General features: G+C 42.6%; 1 protein-coding gene across 3 annotated transcripts in view; it reads right to left on the reverse strand.

Annotated features, from left to right (window-relative positions):
• The window catches only part of pak5 (p21 protein (Cdc42/Rac)-activated kinase 5), a 70289-nt gene that overhangs the window by 11737 nt on the left and 32400 nt on the right, over positions 1-26152 (reverse strand). For all 3 annotated transcript variants that reach the window (XM_084432612.1, XM_084432614.1, XM_084432613.1), the window contains 2 exons: positions 10926-11741; positions 1419-1967 (listed from right to left, as the gene is read on the reverse strand). In XM_084432612.1, the coding sequence (XP_084288738.1) occupies positions 1419-1967; positions 10926-11741 (1365 nt within the window). The remainder of the gene's footprint in view (positions 1-1418; positions 1968-10925; positions 11742-26152) is intronic.

Here is a 26152-nt window from a genome sequence, read left to right on the forward strand (position 1 = left end):
AAAAAACGGAAAAAAATCACATGTACATAAGTATTCACAGCCTTTGCTCAATACTCAATACTCAATACAATACTCAATACTCAATACTCAATACAATACTCAATACTCAATACTCAATACAATACTCAATACTGCGCCTTTGGCACCAATTACAGCCTCAAGTGTTTTTGAGTATATTGCTGCAAGCTTGGCACGATTTTTGGGCAGTTTCTCCCATTCTTACTTGCAGAACTTCTCAAGCTCCATCAGGTTGGATGGGGAGTGTCAGTGCACAGCCATCTTCAGATCTCTCCAGAGATGTTCAATTGGGTTCGAGTCTGAGCTCTGGTGGGCCACTCAAGGACATTCACAGAGTTGTCCCATAGACATTCCTCTGTTATCTTGGCTGTGTGCTGAGTGTCGTTGTCCTGTTGGAAGATGAACCATCGCCCCAGTCTGAGGTCCAGAGCTCTGGAGCAGGTTTTCCTTTCCCTCGATCCTGGCTAGTCTTCCAGTTCCTTATCTTTCCCTAGTTCCTGACGAGACTCCCAGTTCCTCGTCTTACCCTCGATCCTGACTAGTCTCCCAGTTCCTCATCTTTCCCTAGATCCTGACTAGTCTCCCAGTTCCTCATCTTTCCCTAGATCCTGACTAGTCTCCCAGTTCCTCATCTTTCCCTAGATCCTGACTAGTCTCCCAGTTCCTCATCTTTCCCTAGATCCTGACGAGACTCCCAGTTCCTCATCTTTCCCTAAATCCTGACTAGTCTCCCAGTTCCTCGTCTTTCCCTCGATCCTGACTAGTCTCCCAGTTCCTTATCTTTCCCTAGATCCTGACGAGACTCCCAGTTCCTCATCTTTCCCTCGATCCTGACTAGTCTCCCAGTTCCTCATCTTTCTCAATACTGACTAGTCTCCCAGTTCCTCATCTTTCCTTCGATTCTGACGAGTCTCCCAGTTCCTCATCTTTCCATCAATCCTGACTAGTCTCCCAGTTCCTCATCTTTCCCTAGATCCTGACGAGACTGTAGGGATGGTATTGGCCGATCCTGTCTCGGAGGTCTACAGACAATTCCTTGGACTTCATGTCTTGGTTTGTGCTCTGACATGTACTGTTAACTGTGGAATCTTATATAGACAGGTGTGTGCCTTTCCAAATCATGTCCAATCAACTGAATTTAACACAGGTGGACTGCAATCAAGGCTGTAAATACTTATGTACATGTGATTTTTTCATGTTGCCATTATGGGGTATTGTTTGTAGAATGTTGAGGAAAAGAATTAATTCAATCCATTTTGGAATAAGGCTGTAATGTAACAAAATGTGGAAAAAGTGAAGCGCTGTGAATACTCTTTGGCCAAATTGTGCAGCACTAGGAACAAGCAGGGATTTTTTCCATAATCACAAATTTACACCTGGAAATAAAGGTTTGCACTCACCTCATTGAACAGAAGCTCTCGCCGCTGTTGTTTCCTCAGGTCCATCTTCTTCACGGCCACCTGCTTCCCGCTGTGCTTCTCGGTGGCGATGCACACGATCCCCGTGGATCCCTCTCCGATCTTCAGGAAGTTGTCGAGATACTCGCGCGGGTCTCCGGGGTTCACCACCAGCTGGAGCGCGGCCCGGAACTGCTCGTGGGACACCCTGGAGGGGGGCGTCTCGGAGCTGGAGCCCCAACTGGGTGGAGGATAGGCTCCGGGAGGGGTGTAGGGCGAGGAGGGCTGGGAGAGCGAGAGCGCCCCCTGGGGGGTATAGGGAGGACTGGGCTGGGAGAGCGAAAGCACCCCCTGGGGGGTGTAGGGAGGACTGGGCTGGGACGGCGGGTGCTGGTACGGAGACGGCTTGTAGTGGAAGGGCGGCGGGTACTGGAAACCGGCCGGGTACGAGGGCTTGCCGTGGCTCTGAGGTAGTTTAAGGGGAATGCGTGGATACGACTCACCCAACGGCACCTGCGGACTCCCGTCCCGAGAGACTCGCTCGTAGTCGCCCTGTTCGATTCAAACGACACACGTTAGCAGTGAATAATACAAATTCAAAGATAGGATTGGGATGGAAAATCCTTGATGGACCAAAATACTTGAAGTCAGGAATCGGATACTTGTTATAAAATAAAAAATTCGATTCCTCTTATCGATTCCTTTGTGAGCATTTCAACTATGCTCTTTAAACCATTCAAGTGTGAGATGTTTTCTGTTTTTATGTGTATCAGTATATTGGATCCGTGCAGCTCTTGAAGTGACAGCAGCCTAATATTCCTGCTCTATAATAACGCTAATATTCCCGCTCTATAATAACGCTAATATTCCCGCTCTATAATAACGCTAATATTCCCGCTCTATAATAACGCTAATATTCCCGCTCTATAATAACGCTAATATTCCCGCTCTATAATAACGCTACTATTCCCGCTCTATAATAACGCTACTATTCCTGCTCTATAATAACGCTACTATTCCTGCTCTATAATAACGCTACTATTCCTGCTCTATAACAACGCTAATATTCCCGATCTCTATAATAACGCTAATATTCCCGCTCTCTATAATAACGCTAATATTCCCGCTCTATAATAACGCTAATATTCCCGCTGTCTCTATAATAACGCTAATATTCCCGCTCTATAATAACGCTAATATTCCCGCTCTCTATAATAACGCTAATATTCCCGCTCTATAATAACGCTAATATTCCCGCTGTCTCTATAATAACGCTAATATTCCCGATCTCTATAATAACGCTAATATTCCCGATCTCTATAATAACGCTAATATTCCCGCTCTCTATAATAACGCTAATATTCCCGCTCTATAATAACGCTAATATTCCCGCTGTCTCTATAATAACGCTAATATTCCTGCTGTCTCTATAATAACACTAATATTCCCGCTCTATAATAACACTAATATTCCTGCTCTATAATAACACTAATATTCCTGCTCTATAATAACACTAATATTCCTGCTCTATAATAACGCTAATATTCCTGCTCTATAACAACACTAATATTCCCGATCTCTATAATAACGCTAATATTCCTGCTCTATAATAACACTAATATTCCCGCTCTATAATAACGCTAATATTCCCGCTGTCTCTATAATAACGCTAATATTCCTGCTCTATAATAACGCTAATATTCCCGATCTCTATAATAACACTAATATTCCTGCTCTATAATAACGCTAATATTCCCGATCTCTATAATAACGCTAATATTCCTGCTCTATAATAACACTAATATTCCCGCTCTATAATAATGCTAATATTCCCGCTGTCTCTATAATAACGCTAATATTCCCGCTCTATAATAACGCTAATATTCCTGCTCTATAATAACGCTACTATTCCTGCTCTATAATAACGCTAATATTCCCGCTCTATAATAACGCTAATTTTCCTGCTCTATAATAACGCTAATATTCCCGCTCTATAATAACGCTAATATTCCCGCTCTATAATAACGCTACTATTCCTGCTCTATAATAACACTAATATTCCCGCTCTATAATAACGCTACTATTCCTGCTCTATAATAACGCTAATATTCCCGCTCTATAATAACGCTAATTTTCCCGCTCTATAATAACGCTAATATTCCCGCTCTATAATAACGCTACTATTCCTGCTCTATAATAACGCTAATATTCCTGCTCTATAACAACGCTAATATTCCCGATCTCTATAATAACGCTAATATTCCCGCTCTCTATAATAACGCTAATATTCCCGCTCTATAATAACGCTAATATTCCCGCTGTCTCTATAATAACGCTAATATTCCTGCTCTATAATAACGCTAATATTCCCGATCTCTATAATAACGCTAATATTCCCGATCTCTATAATAACGCTAATATTCCCGCTCTCTATAATAACGCTAATATTCCCGCTCTATAATAACGCTAATATTCCCGCTGTCTCTATAATAACGCTAATATTCCTGCTGTCTCTATAATAACACTAATATTCCCGCTCTATAATAACACTAATATTCCTGCTCTATAACAACACTAATATTCCCGATCTCTATAATAACGCTAATATTCCTGCTCTATAATAACACTAATATTCCCGCTCTATAATAACGCTAATATTCCCGCTGTCTCTATAATAACGCTAATATTCCCGCTGTCTCTATAATAACGCTAATATTCCCGATCTCTATAATAACGCTAATATTCCCGCTCTCTATAATAACGCTAATATTCCCGCTCTATAATAACGCTAATATTCCCGCTGTCTCTATAATAACGCTAATATTCCCGCTGTCTCTATAATAACACTAATATTCCCGCTCTATAATAACACTAATATTCCCGCTCTATAATAACACTAATATTCCCGCTCTATAATAACACTAATATTCCCGCTCTATAATAACACTAATATTCCTGCTCTATAACAACACTAATATTCCCGATCTCTATAATAACACTAATATTCCCGATCTCTATAATAACACTAATATTCCCGCTCTATAATAACGCTAATATTCCCCGCTCTATAATAACGCTAATATTCCCGCTCTATAATAACGCTAATATTCCCGCTCTATAATAACGCTAATATTCCCGCTCTATAATCACGCTAATATTCCCGCTCTATAATAACGCTAATATTCCCGCTCTATAATAACGCTAATATTCCCGATCTCTATAATAACACTAATATTCCTGCTCTATAATAACGCTAATATTCCCGATCTCTATAATAACGCTAATATTCCCGATCTCTATAATAACACTAATATTCCCGCTCTATAATAACACTAATATTCCCGCTCTATAATCACACTAATATTCCCGCTCTATAATAACACTAATATTCCTGCTCTATAATAACGCTAATATTCCTGCTCTATAATAACGCTAATATTCCCGATCTCTATAATAACACTAATATTCCTGCTCTATAATAACGCTAATATTCCCGATCTCTATAATAACGCTAATATTCCTGCTCTATAATAACACTAATATTCCCGCTCTATAATAATGCGAATATTCCCGCTGTCTCTATAATAACGCTAATATTCCCGCTCTATAATAACGCTAATATTCCTGCTCTATAATAACGCTACTATTCCTGCTCTATAATAACGCTAATATTCCCGCTCTATAATAACGCTAATTTTCCTGCTCTATAATAACGCTACTATTCCTGCTCTATAATAACACTAATATTCCCGCTCTATAATAACGCTACTATTCCTGCTCTATAATAACGCTAATATTCCCGCTCTATAATAACACTAATTTTCCTGCTCTATCATAACGCTAATATTCCTGCTCTATAATAACGCTACTATTCCTGCTCTATAATAACGCTAATATTCCTGCTCTATAACAACACTAATATTCCCGCTCTATAATAACGCTACTATTCCTGCTCTATAATAACGCTAATATTCCTGCTCTATAATAACGCTAATATTCCTGCTCTATAACAACACTAATATTCCCGCTCTATAATAACGCTAATATTCCCGCTCTCTATAATAACGCTAATATTCCCGCTCTATAATAACGCTACTATTCCCGCTCTATAATAACGCTACTATTCCTGCTCTATAATAACGCTAATATTCCTGCTCTATAACAACACTAATATTCCCGCTCTATAATAACGCTAATATTCCCGCTCTCTATAATAACGCTAATATTCCCGCTCTATAATAACGCTAATATTCCCGCTGTCTCTATAATAACGCTAATATTCCTGCTCTATAATAACGCTAATATTCCCGATCTCTATAATAACGCTAATATTCCCGATCTCTATAATAACGCTAATATTCCCGCTCTCTATAATAACGCTAATATTCCCGCTCTATAATAACGCTAATATTCCCGCTGTCTCTATAATAACGCTAATATTCCTGCTGTCTCTATAATAACACTAATATTCCCGCTCTATAATAACACTAATATTCCTGCTCTATAATAACACTAATATTCCTGCTCTATAATAACGCTAATATTCCTGCTCTATAACAACACTAATATTCCCGATCTCTATAATAACGCTAATATTCCTGCTCTATAATAACACTAATATTCCCGCTCTATAATAACGCTAATATTCCCGCTGTCTCTATAATAACGCTAATATTCCTGCTCTATAATAACGCTAATATTCCCGATCTCTATAATAACGCTAATATTCCCGCTCTCTATAATAACGCTAATATTCCCGCTCTATAATAACGCTAATATTCCCGCTGTCTCTATAATAACGCTAATTCACTAATATTCCCGCTCTATAATAACACTAATATTCCCGCTCTATAATAACACTAATATTCCCGCTCTATAATAACACTAATATTCCCGCTCTATAATAACACTAATATTCCCGCTCTATAATAACACTAATATTCCCGCTCTATAATAACACTAATATTCCCGCTCTATAATAACACTAATATTCCCGCTCTATAATAACACTAATATTCCCGCTCTATAATCACACTAATATTCCCGCTCTATAATCACACTAATATTCCCGCTCTATAATAACACTAATATTCCTGCTCTATAATAACACTAATCAAACAACAAAAGACAAAGAGAAAATGTACTCGTTCTTGACTTAAAGGGATACTCCACTTTTTTCGGAAATATGCTCATTTTACATCTCCCCCAGAGTTACGCCGGAATGAGAGTAGTTCCTAGCCATATAGGCTTAGAAAATCGCAACTTTTCATTTTCCGTCGATCTTAGTACACGGTTTAACTACAGAAGAGTCAAGTTTTAAATAGGAAAAATATTGAAACTCTTTGGTCATTTTGAAAGAAATGCTACTGGACTCGTCTGAATCAATGATCTATGCTAAGCTATGCTAAAAGTGGTACCGTCAGACCCGGAGTTCGGCTGAATGGATTCTAAAACGGTAAAACTCAACTGTTTAACTCTGGGGGAGTTGTAAAATGAGCATATTTCCGAAAAAAGTGGAGTATCCCTTTAATAACTTTTGTCACTATATTTGTATTTTATTTATAAAGTCCAGAGTTATTTTACATTTAATTATAGTTTCTGTACCAGAAAATCTAAAAACACTGTTTATTTCATTCGTATCTTTGTTCAATTGTATCTATTTGTTGCGATTGCTGATTTTTTATTTGTTCTTTTTTAATTACTGAGTGTTTACTTGTCTTTAATAATGCTTGAAATTTATATTAGTTAGGCTAGTTGTTTTTCTATGGTATTTTTAAACCACAGGAAAAAGTTTCTTGTGTAAGTGTTCTTTAGCCTGTTGATTTTGGTTCATGATATTCAGCTACAATTGAATGTTTAACAATATAAGTAAATGTGAAAGATATCTTTTTTTTTTTTTTTTTTTACCTTATTGGAACCGAAATTAGGAATCGATAGGAATCGGAATCGATAAGCAGAATCGAAATTGTCAAAATTCAAACGATACCCAACACTACTCATACAGCAGGAGAACGAGCTCATGATTCCTCATTACAGGCTGGAACAGCTCATTCATCACAGAGATGCTGTCTACTGAGGGAACACGCCTCAAACTGGAGCTCAATGTCACAGCGGGACAACACCTCAAATCACACTTAACCTGGATTCAGAAATCATGGAATCATGTATAAACCCGTCAAATGTGAATATTCAAGAAACACTTTTATTCAATGGTAAAAAACCTTTCATATCTTTGTGGAATCCATGATGCACTACCATTCATATAATTTGGGGTAAGTAATATTTTTACATTTTTAATCATAAAGGACGCATTACATCATGATCAAAAGTGACATTAAAAACATTTATAATGTTACAAAAGATTCTATTTCAGATAAATGCTGTTCTTTTGAACTTTATATTCACCAAAGAACATTGATTTCAACATTGTTTTCAACATTGATAATATTCATAAATGTTTCTTGAGCATCAAATCATCATATTAGAGTGATTTGTGAAGGATCATGTGACACTGAAGACTGGAGTAATGATGCTGAAAATTCAGCTTTGATCACAGGAATAAATTACACTTTACTGTATATTCACATAGAAAACAGATGATTTACATTGCAAATATATTTGACTGTTTTGACTGTATTTTTGATCAAATAAATGCAGTTTTGGTGAGCAGAAGAGACTCTTTCAGAAAACATTAAACAATCTTAATTATTCCAGACTTTTGAATGGTAGTGTATTTACTACACATATATGGAACTGAGTAAGAGATCTTTTCAGCGTGAATACTGCGACTGCATATGATTCTAATAAAGCAGTGCACTAGAGATTCTCATCCTCCACGTCACACAGTACGCTCCTGATCTGCAGGGTCACGGTGGGCGGCAGATTGAATTATTCCCACCACGCCCAGAACACAAAAAGATGACACGACACGGATCGTCTTCTAACCGGCTCATGATGAGGAAGCTGGCGGTGTGTAATTACGCCGGTGGACTAGATTAATCAATCATCCCGGCGAGGGTGTTTATGGGCCGGAGAAGTCCCGAGACCCCCTTTCCCAACCGGCACCGCTGGCTGATCCATGTTCGTTAAATGCACATTAATCTGAATTTGGCAGCGTAATCAAGAACCCAACTGGAGTGTGAAATTGAATTCTGTGGTGGAACAACGCGCCACGGCTTTTATGCAAGGCCTGCAGAAAAGGAAGGTGCCACAACATCAGTTCATCACAATGAGTGTGTGCGTGCCCGAGTTCCCAAGTCCCCGAGCTGTCGGCCTTTAACGGCCCGCCGTTCCCAACAGCGCCAGCAAAGCGCTTGGCTCGCTGAAAGTGACCGAGTCGAGGTGAATGAGAAAGAAAGAGGTTCATTATGACGTCGGTGAGCCGAGACTGATGGGAGTCGCAGCCTGAATGTGTTGAACGCTCCGAAACACATCGTACAACAAAACACACACTCAGTACAGTCAACGTACAGTAGAAGCGTCCCTGAAACGCTCTCTAATGCGACCCTGTGTAAATGAACAATATCTGACCCCAAAAATCTAAAGAAAATGAAGCCTTATTCAGGAACTTTTGTTGACAATGAGGCACATTTACACACAAAATTCTCATTGGTGAAATAAGAGAAAATGACAATAATTTATTAACATTATGAAATTCGATTTTTAAAAACATACTGGATGAACTGAATTTAATTTATGCTTTTTAAAATAAATTAGTGTTCATGACAGTTAGTGTCATCGAAGTCCATGAAACATGCTTCATTTTCTTGTTCATTATGTTATCTGGCTTCATTAGTTGGGGACACTTAATATTCAACAGTATTATTGATCTGACTGAGCTGATGATGACATCACTGTTTTCTACAGAACTGCTGTATAGATGAAATGAACTAAATTAATGACTGATGATCTTTACAACGGAACTGAATCAACACTGAACTGACTGATACAAACGTAACATTTTCCTGTTTATCACTGTGAAGCTGCTTGAAACAATCTGTATTGTATAAAGAGCTATAGAAATAAAGATGACTTGACTAAGATATGATACGGACATTTGTGATGCATGATGATGGTGACTGTAAGACTAAATAAAAAACAATATGCTTTTTTTTTTTTTATATATATATAAATCTTGCAAATTCTGCCATTTACGTTGCAATACATTGAGGACTTATCGAGGAAGCGGCCTAGCGCACTTCTTTAGCAATATTTGTGAATTAAAAGGAGACATATCAGCCAGCGCGTGTTTAAATGAAGGTCTGGGATGAGCCGCTGTTATCTGGGAGATTGCTACTGTTCCATTAATTGATTCCTGTGCCGCTCTCATGAGTAATTCCGTGTCTCCGCCGGCCGCGCTCTTTTCACGGGAGAGTAGATTAAGAACTGACACGAGATCCATCACTGCGGAGCATCGGAGCGCCACAGCCCGAGCAGTGATGCGACCTGGGAGATAATACGCCCTACGCAGCCTGCGGGTGAGAAGCGGACAGAGTCTGCAGAACGTCCACTGCAATCTTTAATTCTACACAGCGCCGGGAAGCTTCCATTGGGAACAATGCGGCATTTATACGGGAACGGGAAGTGCGTGAACTGAGCATTGATGCAGTGTAAAAGCATCTGCAGAATAAATGCATGTAAATATAGTGCTCCTTAATGATTAGGCATTTTTGCTGCCACAAAATGTTTGCCTTATTTTCCTGTTATCTCTGTAAAGCTGCTTTGATACAATCTGTATTGTAAAAAGCGCTGTATAAATAAAGGAGACTTCACTTGACAAAACAATTGATCTCTATGGAGCCTTTTAATCCAAAATCAGCCCAGAAACGATCTCTGAGGAGACAAGCCACATTTGACTAAAGGTTTGGTTTAAAATGTCACGTAATATTCAGTAATAGTATTGATCTGACTGCACTGACACTGAGATAGAATCTGAATGTGGCTCATCTTTGAGGAAATCTTTTATCTTCCTGTTTATTACTGTAAAGCTGCTTTGAAACAATCTGTACTGTATAAGTCACCTTCATTTATACAGCGCTTTTATATGGATTGTTTCACAGCAGCTTTACAGTGATAACAGGAGATTACAGTAACAGAGATTGTTCAGGCTTTACAGCAGATCTAGAATAAAGTTATTGTCCAGATAAAGTTAGTTTTGATTGATTCACTTCCGTTGCAAAGATCATTAGTTATTAACTTAGCGGCCGCTAACACACACCGCTCTCACAGGAAACAGAAACTTTTAGTGTGTTCTGGCCGTTCATTCACACAACAGTGTTTAGAGCTCGAGAACACACACTCTGAAACAGGATCCAAGGTGCAAGTTTTGAATTTACAGAAAAATGCTATTGTCTGGGTTTCTTTCGCATCGAGAACACAGACTTGCACACAGACTTATATGCATATGCAGAAATAATGCATTTGTGTCATTTTGACATGATGCCCCTGAGAGAAAAATGCAAACACGCCATCATTAGAATCTGTTCATCAGGACGCTTGGTTTCTCTTTACCTTGCTTATGACGATCGCAGACGTGTTTTCTGACAGTCTTGGGTACGTGTACGAGCTGTACGACCCCTGCGGCGCCGCTTTAAACGCGCTGATCCCGTACGGCACGCTTGGCTCCTGCAGACCAGAACCCGACCGGGAGCGCTGCCGGATCGCCGGCTGAGGGCTCGTCTGACTGATGTACGAGGACTTGGGCCTCTTGTCGTAGTCCTCTCTCAGTCCCGCTCCGTATCCCCAGTCTCCGTCGGGGTAGGTCATCTGCTCACTGTGGATGGAGACCCGAGACGGGGTTCCCAGCGGCTGTTCCCGGTAATCCTGACTGGATCCCCCTAGAGAGGCCCGGTAGTATTCCCTCCGGCCGCCCATGGCCATCTCGTCGTTGGACAGACGCATCTTGCTCTCCAGGTAGGCGTGGTAGTCCGGAGGCATCTTGGCATAGTCTGAAGACTTCTGCGGCATAGCGTCGGGGTAGAAGGGACTCCGGATGGGATGGCCGTTCTGTTTGAGGGAGAATCGGTAGTGCCGTCCGACCGGCCACTCCCCGTCGTGGACCCGGTACGGGTCAAGCGAGAAGTCCTTACTGCTGTCCAGATCGCACGAGAAACGGCCATAATAGTGTCCGAAGCCATTCTCCTCTGGACCACCGGTGTTGGAAGTAGACGTGGACGCAGACGCTGGTTTGCTCCCGCCGGCCTGATGGGGTCCAGGTGGACTCTCTTTCCTCAGGGAGTTGGAGCGGGTCACGGAGATGCTGTCAAACTCCTCCAACAGGCCGTTGATGGAGGCATCCTTGGGCGGCCGGCTCCCGCGGACAATGGTCTGCAAAGAGAAGGCAGGAGAGTCAGTGAGAGACTTGAAGGTCCAGGCCAGAGCATTTCACCACATTGTGCTATATTTTGACAGAGTCAAACAGCAGTGGGAGTGCGATCAGAAGACGTTTTGGCAGCAGTTCTCTCACGAGCACAGCCGGAATAAATCACAGCATTGCTCATCTCATCCCACTGCCGCTTAAGCACGTTACACAGCTGTGTCGTGACTCACTGCGGAATAAAACTCTGAAACAGACCCAAAATATATGAGTGGCATAAGCTGAAAGGCCCAACGGAAGGTTTTTCCCAACTTCCCCTCTTGATAGTCATCCAAAACCTCACTACAATTACATGAGCAGATTAAGAAAAACAGACATTGGATAAGTCTTTTCATAGTTTCTATACAGTACAGACTGAACTAACACAGGTGAAACCAATCCCACAGATGCAATTACACTCTTTCACACCAGACAGCAAGATAACACCTTAGCAACTGCAAAGCAACATACTAAAGATACTCTGAGACCTCATAGCAACAGTGACAAATGTTAAAAATTGTGTCAATTATTGTTAAATAGTGAAATATTAAAAGAGGACTGTAATTTGAGTCAGACTATATTTCTAGAGATGACTGTAGAGTAGTGGTTCCCAAACTTTTTAGAGTGTCGTACCCCTGAGGGGTTTAACATCCGTCTGCGTACCCCTCTCTTCCACTTACACTGCAGTCATACCTTTTTCATTAGGGGACAATATTTGCCCCCTAAATTTATTTTACAGTGCATTTTTTTTACCTTTATGAGTAACTTTATAAAATAAAAAATGTTTTAAATAAAAATGTTCAATAGAGAAATATGCAATGATGGTAAAAACTAAGTGATACTTTTAAATATTAAACTAAAACCGCCAGTAGGTGGCGGTATGTCACTGTCTTAATGAGCGAGTCATCAAATCATGAATGACTGACTCACAACTCGTTCAAAGCTGCAGAATTGTTTACGAAACACCGATGTGTGCTGTAGTTCTGCTGTGTCCTTCGTTGGAACTATTATTTCTTTGCAAAATAGAGTAAATACTGACAGTACTGTGTTTAAAATGCATATTTTGTTTGTTGAACTGTTGTATAATAATGTCACGTTTGCAATCGTGTGGATATTTGTACTTATACAATATAATAAGTAGTATAATATTCTACTTACAGAGGTGCATTGTCGAGAACGACAGTAATTTGCTAAGGCAGCAATACTCTGCACGCTATCTGTCACATGCTCGCTGCTTGTGTGGACTCAGTCAGTTTTCACCGCAAAACATGAGGTAATTTGATTGTTTGTCATATATTTACGGTATTTTGCCAGTTAGAAATACATGCTCGGTTTAGATATTATTTTAAGGTAGGGTAGAATAAAATGAATGGCTAGACTCAGCATTTTGTATGCCTTCTGTCACCTCACGTACCCCCAGGGGTACACGTACCCCAGTTTGGGAACCACTGCTGTAGAGTATGTGGTGTGTGACACTACAGCCGCAGTGATCTTGACCTGCATCTACAGTAGAAAAGCTGAGCGACCTCATTTAGTTTTAGTTCTCTTTAAGTAACGTCAGATGACCTGAAGGAAGGGTAGTACAGAGGTCTGGCCTGATCTAGAGCACATACAGGATCTTAAGTGTGCTGTAGAGTTTATTTCTCTAAATAAACAACTTTTCAGATTAAGCCTATTTTAAAGCTCAATATAACCACATTCTCAATGTTTAATTATGTGAAGCACAAGAATCCACAGATCATTTTCACATTCTCACTTCAACTTGAAATTGAATCAGATAAAAGGTTAAACAATATAAAGTAGAACAGAGTAAAAGTGCATAAATAGAAACACATTCAGATCTATGATCTCTACAGACATGAAGTTTTTGCCTTAACAGATCTGAAGTGCTGGAACAGGTGGTCAGGTTAAGAGGAACAGAGGAGCTAATAAACGTCACACTCCTTCAGCATGGGAATAGGAAATAAATCTCCCGGACAGGCCGGTCTCCTCCTCACAGGAGCATTACACTGACTGTCATCCATCTCTTTAATACGAGTGTCTCTGAGCTCATTCACTGAGCAGACTCCATCTGAAGAGAATGTGAACACAGGCCTTCACACCTCTGATCTGTTCTGTCACTTCAACACGCCCGCAGACACTCACTCACGCTGACGTCGATAGTCCAATAAAGCTTCGCTTGGACTCAGAGCCATCAGAGGCTCTTTAGAATAAGACAGAAACCCCCTACATATGATACCAACTGTACAGAAATGTGCTAAGTAGATTAAAAAAAAGTTAGTCAAGACAAACTTAATGTTTAAAGAAAGAAAGTTTGAATTAGTTTTGTCATGCAGATAGATAGATAGATGTTGTTCTGGGTGTCATATCGATCGCAAGTTCAGTATGGCGTACCTCAAGGCTCAGTACTAGGACCGTTGCTGTTCACTCTGTACATGCTACCCTTAGGAGATATCATTAGGAAGCATGGCATTATTTTTCACTGTTATGCTGATGATACTCAGCTCTATATTTCTTTGCGCCTTGAGTTAACTTACCAATTCACAAAATTAACAGAATGTATAGCTGATATAAAATTTGGGTGACTAGTAATTTTCTACTACTAAATTCTAAAAAAACAGAGTTTCTAATTATTGGACAAAAAAACTCTGCATGTATAAACCTAGAATACTGTCTAACACTTGATGGATATTCTATCAAGTCTTCGTCGTCGGTTTGGAACCTGGGTGTGCTCTTTGATACCAATCTTTCATTTGAAAGCCACGTTTCTAGCATCTGTAAAACCGCATTCTTCCATCTTAAAAATATATCAAAACTACGACATATGCTCTTGCACCCTGCATTTGCTAGGTTTTTCTGAGTCATTGCTAGGGTGTTGCTATTGAACTCTCTGTGGTTGCTATGGTTTTGCTATGCAGTTGACAGGGTTTTCTGGGTCATTGCTAATGGGTTTCTGTGGTTATTAAGGTTTTTTCTGGGGATGCTAGGCTGTTATGATGCAGTTGCTAGGGTGTTCTGGGTAATTGCTAGGAGGTTTCTATGTGGTTGCTAAAATATTTTCTATGGTTGCTAAGGTGTTTCTATGCAGTTGCTAGGGTGTTATGGGTCATTGCTAGAAGGTTTCTATGTGGTTGCTAAGGTGTTTTCTGTGGTTGCTAGGGTGTTGATATGCAGTTGCTAGGGTGTTTTGGGTCATTTTCAGGAGGTTTTTATGTGATTGCAAAGGTATTCTCTGTGGTTGCAACCACCCATCACACCCTGTCACCATGACAATGAGTTATGCACAGACAAACATCTCTCACAATCACTTTCTGTACATGTAAAAATTACATTTGTGATCTTTCAGTTTTGTTTATTACTGAAGATCAACACTATAATATGTGTGATAGACTCAAAAGGATCTTTAAAGAAAAAATGTCAGCAATTGACCGTTCGCAAAGACCCGCCCCCTTTAGTTACTGTTGCTATGTCCGACAAGCTACACCGCTCTCACGCCCCACCATGTTCTCACACAGTGAAAAATACATTGCGGAGCAGAGAGGACACTGACAACACGCTGACAGACAGGACAGACCAGGTTACTTTTGATATGAAACAAAGTCTCACCTTTCAAATGTGGTAATTTTTTTAAGAAATTGAAACAATAAATACCGTTTTGTGGCTCTTTAATGTGTCTGACAGATCGCTCAGTTAAAGCTGCTCCTGAACCGATCATCTCTTCCTTCTAGTTCATTTATAGCATCAAATAAACATGAATGAACATAAGAAGGAATGTTGTTTTAACCGTGGAAAGACGTCAGTACACTCAGTTTTTCAAGTTCAAATCCTCCAACGTTAATCAACTAACTCTCCTGACTGCTTCGTCGGACAATAATGGCGGATGGCGGATTATGATTGGTCAGATCGCCTGTCAATCAAACTCCTTGAGAAGGGTCAATTCAAGAGGAATGTGAGATAGAACAATCATATTAAATATGAAATATCAAACAGGATTGCTAAAGTAAAATATACAAATATAAATTAAAAAAGAATTAAAAATGGCTTTACACAATATTTGTATATATGTATATAAGAGTACTGTGACTCTATTCCCTATGGCAGGGGTAGGCAAGTTCGGTCCTAGAAAGCCGCTGTCCTGCAGAGTTTAGCTCCAACCCTAATAAAACACAACTGAACAAGCTAATCAATGCTTTCAGGATTACGAAGGCTACAGGCAGGTGAGGAGTTTTCAGGGTTGGAGCCAAACTCTGCAGGACAGCGGCTCTCTGGGACTGAACTTGCCTACCCCTGTAAATATTATCAAGGAGGCTCACAGAGAGCCAATGACCTGATAGTATCCGAGGGGAGCTCTACAAACGGAGGCCACAGCAAGACGATTCCCTAAATGAGAGGATGTCTAACTACGCTCTACCAAGGAGGCTCATAAAAGAGCCTGACAATTCAATGCTGCTATCCAGGCGGAGCTCTTGAGGACGAGATCTCAGCATGACAACTCTCTACATCGAGAGGAAACCTAACAACGCTTCCCTGAGTGTGGTTCCACCAAGCAGGCTCACAGAGAGACATACAACCCGGAGTGACCACCCATACCGAGCTCTAACAGAGGCCTTAGGAAGATGACTCTCTTAGAGAAGACATAGCAATGCCCACTTTGAGGACAGTTAACCAGGGAAGTTCAAAAAGAGCTTACAACCCAGTCCACTGCCCCCACAGAGCTCTCAGAGCAAAGGCTTCAGCATAACGACCCTCTATAGCAAGAGGAAGCCTAGCAATGCCCTCCTTAAAGACAGTTTTAACAAAGAGGCTCACAGAGAGCCAGACCTCTCAATGTCACTGCCTATAGTGGAATGATGCTGAAGTCAGAAGGAGCTCATTACAGGGAACAGAGGACCTTGCCTAAAACTGGGAAGGTTCTACCCCATGCTTATCCTAAATGACCAATGGGAACTACCAGCTAAGGCTAACGACAACCATTGTAAAACCTGTAATATGATCTGAGACTCCAACAACAAACCAAGCTCTCTCGTAGGGAGTCGGGAATCCTACTATTAAGGATTCCACTTACACTCAACCATGAACACATTGCCATTAAGGGGAGCCAGCTGAGTACTAGCTGTGACCACTCAGAAACAAATGTCTTCGTATGATCTCAAAACTCCAGACACTCCCGAAGACGCCATTCCACAAATGAAGGGTTCGCAAAATGTGGCGAAAAACCCACTTCCTGTCAGGTTCTTGAGATCGGAAGAGCTCATCCCAGGGACTGGAGGACCCTGCTTCAAGACCCGACTCAGGAGGAGGGTTCTGCTCTTCAGTCAAACCCGAGACTCTCTAGACTCTCTAGACTCCAGCACTCATGAAGGTGCCTACAACCAGGAAGGGTTCGCAAACTTGGACGGAAAAACTGCTTCCTGACGGTTTCCAGAGATCGCCACCGTAGAGCTCTACTATTGTGTGGGACAGCAGAGGAGGCAGATCTAAAAACAACACCTGCCTTTCCTCTCTTCTGCAATTAATTCCACAGAATTAGGCCTCACACATTAGTAATCGCAGACTGGAAAGGGAAATTATCTCATAAGACTCTCCCTTTGCTCCGCCCACCACCTCTGTGATCGAACCGCGGGGTGCAGGCACACTCTTCTCATCCCCCGAGAGAGAACCACACAGGAGCTTATCACAGTGACTCGAGAGCTGAACATGCTCCGCTCAAACACCAGACTCTACGACTACTCAATCAATCACGAGAGAACAGTCACAATCACATCACTGGGAGTGTCTTCGACTCCCTCGAGAGCCGAACGCGTTCGTGCAAATGCAAACTACTATCCCTCAGGTGAGAACAAAGAAGTAAAAGCTGCTTACCTGTCTCTTTCGGTCAGTCTTGCGAATACATCACAAAGAGCGCCTCACCCTGGAGACCTGAACACGTGTGCTCCTTACCCAAACACATAACGTACAAGTGTCGTCTCTGATACGGAGGCACATACTTCCTACAACACTTGGCTGAGTGATCGTCTTCACACGTACATAAACAAACGGATCCTGAAGAAAAAATGAATTGTTGAAGTGTACTACAGGCACCCTTTTATGCCTAGTCCAAGTCCTCCATCACTCGTCTCCAATTAGTGCAAAAAGGCAAACGAAAATTCAATCACGTTACTCCAGTTTTAAAACCTCTGCATTGGCTACCTGTGCAGTTTAAAATTCTTCTTTATGTTTTTAAAACCTTAAATATTCTGGCACCGAGCTATTTGTCTGAGCTACTCTCTCTATACAATCCCACACGAAATCTGAGGTCCGGTGATAAGAGACTTCTCTCTGTCCCCAGATCGGGATTAAAGCATTTTAATAGAGATAGAGACTTTGCTATTGCCAGGCCTAGGCTGTGGAAGTAAATCAGATCGGCACAGTCCTTAATTGTTTTTAAATCATCTCTTAGAACCTATTTTTTTCCCTTGGCATTCAATTCACTGTGAGCTTCTGTCATGAATGTGTGGTTTGCCATCTTTCTTAGGTTTTCAGTGTTGTTCAGCTGTGTTTGCTGTTTTTAAAAGATCTATATAAATAAAACAAACATGAAGCTTATACTCTGGTCGCACCAGTAGGCTGTCGCCGGCCACCATTACTGTGGCGTTTACACACGTGCTTCAGACACCGGTCACGTTCCCCAAACCATTCTAGGACGAGGCGAGTTCCCATTCAAAAGGGAACAGAGATATAAAAAAGACATGCATGAACGAGAGCAAATGATGACTTGATGAACTTTCTAAATTGTAACATTGAAACAAGCATTTTCTGTGAAGCTGCTTTCAAACAATATGTTGTGAAAAACGCTAACTGAATCGAATACAAATCTTGAATGCTGAATTGACAAAGCCTTTTATGGGCCTTACAGAGAGAGAGAAATCACTCAAAGTGAATAAAAGCATCATGACAAACAGGTAAACAATTCAAATGCTTTAAAAAAAAAAAGGACAGAAATCTATATTTTTAATTACAGAAACGGCACAGTAGAGTCTGATGTTGAGTATGTGAGCTTCTGGAGGTGATGGAGGTTAATTATGTGTCGTATCTCCGTCAGACTCACAATCAAACGGGCTGCTGGGACTTGTGCGAATGAGACACCTGCGTTCGTTCTGTTAGCATTAGCAGTGTGTGATGACAGCAGCTATATTTCAGTAGCTCTGTCGCGTGGCGATAAGCTGTAACAGATCCGGCGACGGCACGAGCGTCTCGAGGTAAAGGTGCGGCGTGAGTGAAGCGGCTCATCCACAGATAAGCTGAGAGTTAACCTTGAGCTTAATGAAGAGTGTGTGTGTGTGTGTGTGTGTGTGTGTGTGTGTGTGTGTGTGTGTGTGAACGTAATTAATGACACTGCTGCTCCAGTGCTGATTCCTGGGGAAAGGACAGTCGGCCAATGACGACACAGAAACTCCAACCCGCATCCAATCACACACATGCATTATATCTGCATTGACGTCACCACAACACACACTTCCCGTTCCAGTGTTTCACGAGCACACACTGCAAAACAAACTACAGTAGGAACATGTTCATTTCAGCATATCAATATACTATAGTAACATATTACAATGATATAAACAATCACGCAGTTGAGATTTGATATATACTATATATATATATATATCGCTTTATGTGTCTGTATGGACACTGTAAAAAATCTTAAACTAAACTTAATTTACTGTGTTCATCCAATTAAATCTGTCCAATGTATTTGAATTGACAAATTTAAAACAGCCGTCTCAATTTATGGGAGCAAGTAAAACTCAAAAAAGCCTAAGCAAAAAATATATATATAATAATAATAATAATATACATATACTGAGTTTTTTTTACAGTGTATGTGAACAAAGATGGAAATGCTTATATATCCAACTTTATAAATGAGCCAATAAGGTAATGGAGCAAAAATGATCTTATATTCAATAAGACAATACAAGTCATTTACTGTAACACACTGCCAATCAAAGTGCACAGAACTGAACAGAAATGTCCGTTTAGTCTTTATTTCTCAGGATGATCATCTATTTTTGGACAGAATATTTCTGGTTTTTATGCAGCTGTGAGAATAATAACTTCAACAAGAATTAGAGAAATATTGCATTCAGTGCAGATGATGATCAGAGCTCCTGTGCTGCCCTCTGCTGCTCAACTCTACACACACTCTACACACTCTACACACACACTACACACAGATGATGATCAGAGCTCCTGTGCTGCCCTCTGCTGCTCAACTCTACACACACTCTACACACTCTACACACACACTACACACAGATGATGATCAGAGCTCCTGTGCTGCCCTCTGCTGCTCAACTCTACACACACTCTACACACACTCTACACACAGATGATGATCAGAGCTCCTGTGCTGCCCTCTGCTGCTCAACTCTACACACACTCTACACACTCTACACACACACTACACACAGATGATGATCAGAGCTCCTGTGCTGCCCTCTGCTGCTCAACTCTACACACACTCTACACACACTCTACACACAGATGATGATCAGAGCTCCTGTGCTGCCCTCTGCTGCTCAACTCTACACACACTCTACACACACTACACACTCTACACACACTCTATACACTACACACACTCTACACACACTACACACAGATGATGATCAGAGCTCCTGTGCTGCCCTCTGCTGCTCAACTCTACACACACTCTACACACTCTACACACACTCTACACACACTACACACAGATGATGATCAGAGCTCCTCTGCTGCCCTCTGCTGCTCAACTCTACACACACTCCACACTACACACACTCCTGTGCTGCCCTCTGCTGCTCAACTCTACACACTACACACACACACACTCTACACACACACACACTACACACAGATGATGATCAGAGCTCCTCTGCTGCTCAACTCTACACACTACACACTCTACACACACACACACAGTACACACTCTGCACACTACACACACACTCCACACTCTGCACACACACACTACACACACATTACACACTCTACACAGTACCCTCTAACCCTCTGCTGCTCAACTCTACACACTACACACTCTACACACACACACACACACTCTACACACACACACTCTACACACACAGTACACACTCTACACACACACACTACACACTCTACATACACATTACACACTCTACACACACACACACACACACTACACACACACACTACACACTCTACACACACACACACACTACACACTCTACACACACTACACACTCTACACACACTACACACTCTACACACACACACACACACACACACACTCACACTCACACACATCATGAGGGGTCGCTGTGTTCAGTGCTGTGGATGCTTCGTGTTTAGAACGCCACATTATTAAAGGAAGCCTTAAATCAGATGTGTAAACATGCTTTTTGATTACAAAAATGCTATTTAACAATTAAAACAATCTAGAAAAATTGTAAATGAAAAAGAAAAATGGAATACAGAAATTTAAACAGGAAAATAAACAGAAATACAGACAAATTGAATTTGAAAAACTGAAGCGCATTTGTGCGTCTTCACACTGAATATGAAGCAGGCGAGAGCAGAAGTGTAGAGACGCCTTAAACATTCGTCCAGTTTGATCAAAAACACTGTTGATAATATCAACATTCCAGGAGATGACGTCCTCAGACACTGAGACTTTACTCTCAAAATGAACTGTTGTGCTTCTCCTCACTGTGAATAATCCCGAGCAGATTCCTGATATTCACTGTTATGGAAATACTTCCACAAACTACAAACACACGCGTTCTGATGAGAAGAAGAGCGGGAATCACCCGATGTGTGTTTAAAGCTGCGACCAAACGAGTTTGTGTTCTGATGAAGGAACCGAGTGAAATAAAGCATGATGCAGAGTGTGTACCTGTGTGTGTGTGTGTGTACCTGTGTGTGTGTGTACCTGTGTGTGTGTGCGTGTACCTGTGTGTGTGTGTGTGTGTACCTGTGTGTGTGTGTGTGTGTACCTGTGTGTGTGTGTGTGTGTGTGTGTGTGTGTGTGTGTGTGTGTGTGTGTCCCTGTGTGTGGTTGCGGGTCCAGAAAGCCACACCTGTGTGTGTAACTGTGTGTGTTTGTGTGTGTGTGTGTCCCTGTGTGTGTTTACGGGTCCAGAAAGCCACACATGTGTGTGTAACTGTGTGTGTTTGTGTGTGTGTGTCCCTGTGTGTGATTGCGGGTCCAGAAAGCCACACCTGTGTGTGTACCTGTGTGTGTGTGTGTGTGTGTGTCTGTGTGTGTTTGCGGGTCCAGAAAGCCACACCTGTGTGTGTACCTGTGTGTGTTTGTGTGTGTGTGTACCTGTGTGTGTTTGCGGGTCCAGAAAGCCACACCTGTGTGTGTTTGTGTCCCTGTATGTGGTTGCGGGTCCAGAAAGCCACACATGTGTGTGTAACTGTGTGTGTTTGTGTGTGTGTGTCCCTGTGTGTGGTTGCGGGTCCAGAAAGCCACACCTGTGTGTGTACCTGTGTGTGTGTGTGCGTGTGTACCTGTGTGTGTTTGCGGGTCCAGAAAGCCACAACTGTGTGTGTAACTGTGTGTGTGTCCCTGTGTGTGTGTGTGTGTGTACCTGTGTGTGTGTGTGTGTGTGTGTGTGTGTGGTTGCGGGTCCAGAAAGCCACACCTGTGTGTGTACCTGTGTGTGTGTGTGTGTGTGTGTGTGTGTGTACCTCTGTGTGTGTGTGTGTGTGTACCTGTGTGTGTTTGCGGGTCCAGAAAGCCACACCTGTGTGTGTACCTGTGTGTGTGTGTGTGTGTGTGTGTGTGTGTGTACCTGTGTGTTTGCGGGTCCAGAAAGCCACACCTGTGTGTGTACCTATGTGTGTGTGTACCTATGTGTGTGTGTACCTGTGTGTGTGTGTGTGTGTGTGTGTGTGTGTACCTGTGTGTGTTTGCGGGTCCAGAAAGCCACACCTGTGTGTGTACCTGTGTGTGTGTGTACCTGTGTGTGTGTGTGTGTGTGTGTGTGTGTGTGTGTGTACCTGTGTGTGTTTGCGGGTCCAGAAAGCCACACCTGTGTGTGTACCTGTGTGTGTTTGCGGGTCCATCTGGATCCGCTGGGAAGCGCTGGTCTCGATCCAAGAGCGTCTTCATCTGCGGTTCTGATGTTCATCTGTGTGTTGGTCACTCTCGGCCCGACCCGAGCGCTCGTGTTCTGCTTGCTGAGCAACAGAGGCCAGATCTCAGGTTTCCCACCCATCGCCTCAGGCCTCGTCTAACTCACACTACACTGCCACGCAACAACTGCAGTCACTACTGTTCCTGACGTTCCTGACGCCACTGTTCCTGACGCCACTGTTCCTGACATTCTTGACGCCACTGTTCCTGAAGAGATGCTAAACCGGGAATAGGAAACGCTTTATCCATTAGTTTGATGCAACCGGCTTCAACTTCAATAATGCTCCAGGCTTTGAGCGTGCCAGTAACTCGACCACATGGACATATTATACGACGTGATATCTGAATCATGCATCCTCTCTGACACGCCACGGTCCGACAGCAACGCAACTTCACGACATGGAAAGTCCATTACAGAAACACACATGGGATCCGCAACTGTAACTGTGTGACACTGATTAAGCTGGAGTCCATCGAAGCGCACGCAGTTCTGCAGGACACACAGCTGTTAAAGCGTGGGAACACATCGAAACACTCCCTCCGCGTCCTCTCGGTTACATACACACACACACACACACACATACATACACACACACGGCCTGCCAATAAGGGAAACACATCATTCATCTGTCACAGCCAAGCTTTCTAAAAATACAGCAGCCTAAACCCCAGTGACTCACGCAGTGACCCTGATGGGTAAACCAGTCGACCTGACACGGCTGAGACGATCAACCACACACACACACACACACACACACACACACACACACAGAACACACACTGAACTCGAAGGCAAGACAGCACAGGTGAACAAGGTGAAAATGTAACTAATAGATGTCATTATACTTCTCCAGTTTATTGATTACATTAAGAATTACACAAATTTTTTGTATTGCAAGTTTTCTGAAATGTTTTGTTTAAATATGCAAGGATGCATTATCTAATTAAATCTGCACATACTGCATTCATATTCATTTCACATAAATCTGAACAGTGGATAAAGTCAGGTTCAATTTTCTTGTTTGATTTTGTTGACATAATAGAGTTAAAGGTTCCCTTTCGAGGGAACTCACGCTTCGTAGAGAATCGACACTTTGGGGAACGCCTTCAGCGTGACGCGTCTGAAGCCTGTATAAAACTAGTCCAATCTGGATTGGTGTTGCATCATGATGTCGCTCGTGACGTTGCATGTGACGGTGATGCGGAAGCTATAAAAGGACACCGGATCACAACAGCGTCAGCTTCTGTTCTTCAGCAAGCGTTCTGTGTGACTGTGCGTCTTATTTGGTGTTGTTTGTCTCACGTTATCTTTACATTAAAGATATCAGGGCGAGCAAAAGTCAAGATAAACGATACAGACAGTGTGCATCCCCTTGCCCGCGGTATTTGAGCGAGGGTGACACACACACTCGCTCTGTGTTGTTTGTCTGGGAGTGGAGCAAGCATGGGCAGCGCTCGAGTGCGCTGTCTGTGCAAATTGTGATCAAATGCCCCTGAGAACGCTCCGCTCCCGCCTGAGCCTGTTCGATGAATCAGTTCTGTGGATCAGGTCCCGCATCTGTCGAGGCAGCGCGGCGCTCGCTTTCATGAGGATCGCAGATGGAGTTGGCTGATGATGTTGAGACGGCCTCGGCCCTTTCTCAACATTCAGAGGCCAGCTCCATTGGTCCCGCTCACGGATCGGAAGCCCGCTCTGTTGCTTCTTCCGCCCGTGAAGAGGACCCGATGCTCGAATTATCTGGCTCTGAGGAGTTGGATATTTTGAGCGTCAAGGCGGGAGAATGTGAGGACTCGCCACCCCATTCTCCTGCCTTTGAGGAGCTGCTGGAGGTTGTGACCAGGGCAGTGGCTAAGTTAAATATTGAATGGCCACCAGAAAAGCAGGAAGCGACAAGAAAAAGCAAACTCGATGAGCACTTCCTGCAAGCCCGGTCACAGCCTTCGTGCCGGAGCCTCCCTTTTTCACCGATCTCCACACCGAGATGTCGAGATCGTGGAATAAGCCCTTCTCTTCTCGACATTCAAGCCCCAATATCCAAATCTATTCTTCGATTATAGGTTAGAAAGAGAAGGGCTATGGGACGATGCCACTGATTGAAGAGACATTTGCATCCCATCTCTCGCCCGATGCTGCATTGTCCCTGAGAGCTCCGGCACTTCCCTCCAAGCCCTGCCGTACAACATCGGCCTTGGTTGGGAAGGCATACATGGCGGCAGGTCGGGCTGACTTCCTCAAAGAGGTGGACGACAGTGGGGAGGTCACCCTTGACGACATTAAAGAAATACGTCGAGCGGTTGACTTGTCTCTCCGGGCTACCAAGGAGACGGCCCGCGCCATTGGCCGCTCCATGGCAGCTTTGGTAGGTATGGAGAGACATCTGTGGCTAAATCTGTTGGGCATCGGGGACAAGGACAGGGCCTTCCTCCTTGATGCCCCGATTTCGCCTTCTGGCCTCTTCGTAGTCAACACTGTCGTCGAGAAGTTTCAGGAGGCGAAACGACAGTCAGCCGCTTTTAAACAACTTATCCCACACCGTCGTCCTAGGTCTCGTGGGTCTGCTGCCAGGGGGCAGTCCTCATACCTACAGCAGCAGAAGGAGAGTGTTGCCTCTCGTGCTCCCCCGCAAAAGGCCTGGAGCCAGAGGCAACACCCTCAGCTGGTTAGTTCCTGCTAGTCAACTGCTTCAGGTCACCAAAATCCCAAATATAACAGCAGAGGTCAGTCTCGAGAGACTGGTCCCCCTAGTAGATTATCTAGACACCAGGACAGGTCTTCAAAATATATCTCAGTGGGTCCTGCGCACAGTGGAAAAGGGGTTAAGAATTCGGTTCGAGTATCGTCCACCAGAATTCAGTGGGGTTGTGCACACGCTGGTCAGCCCCGAGCAGGGTCAGGTCATGGAACAAGAAGTTCAGTCCCTCTTAGCAAAGGAAGCCATAGAGCAGGTTCCTCCTCAAGAAAGGGAAGCCGGGTTCTACAGTCGGTACTTCATAGTTCCCAAGAAGGATGGGGGGTTACTTCCTATTTTAGATCTCAGGGTATTGAACCGGTCTCTGAGGAGATTCAGGTTCAAAATGCTAACCATACCCATTATCGTGAGTCAGATCAGGTCTGAGAGCTTTCACGATAGATTTTAAAGAGGCTTACTTCCACATATCCATCCTTCCCCAACACACGAAGTTTCTAAGGTTTGCTTTTGGGGGAGAAGCGTATCAGTACAGAGTTCTTCCATTCGG

Source organism: Rutilus rutilus (assembly GCF_951802725.1).
Source record: "Rutilus rutilus genome assembly, chromosome: 15".
NCBI lineage: Eukaryota > Metazoa > Chordata > Actinopteri > Cypriniformes > Leuciscidae > Rutilus > Rutilus rutilus.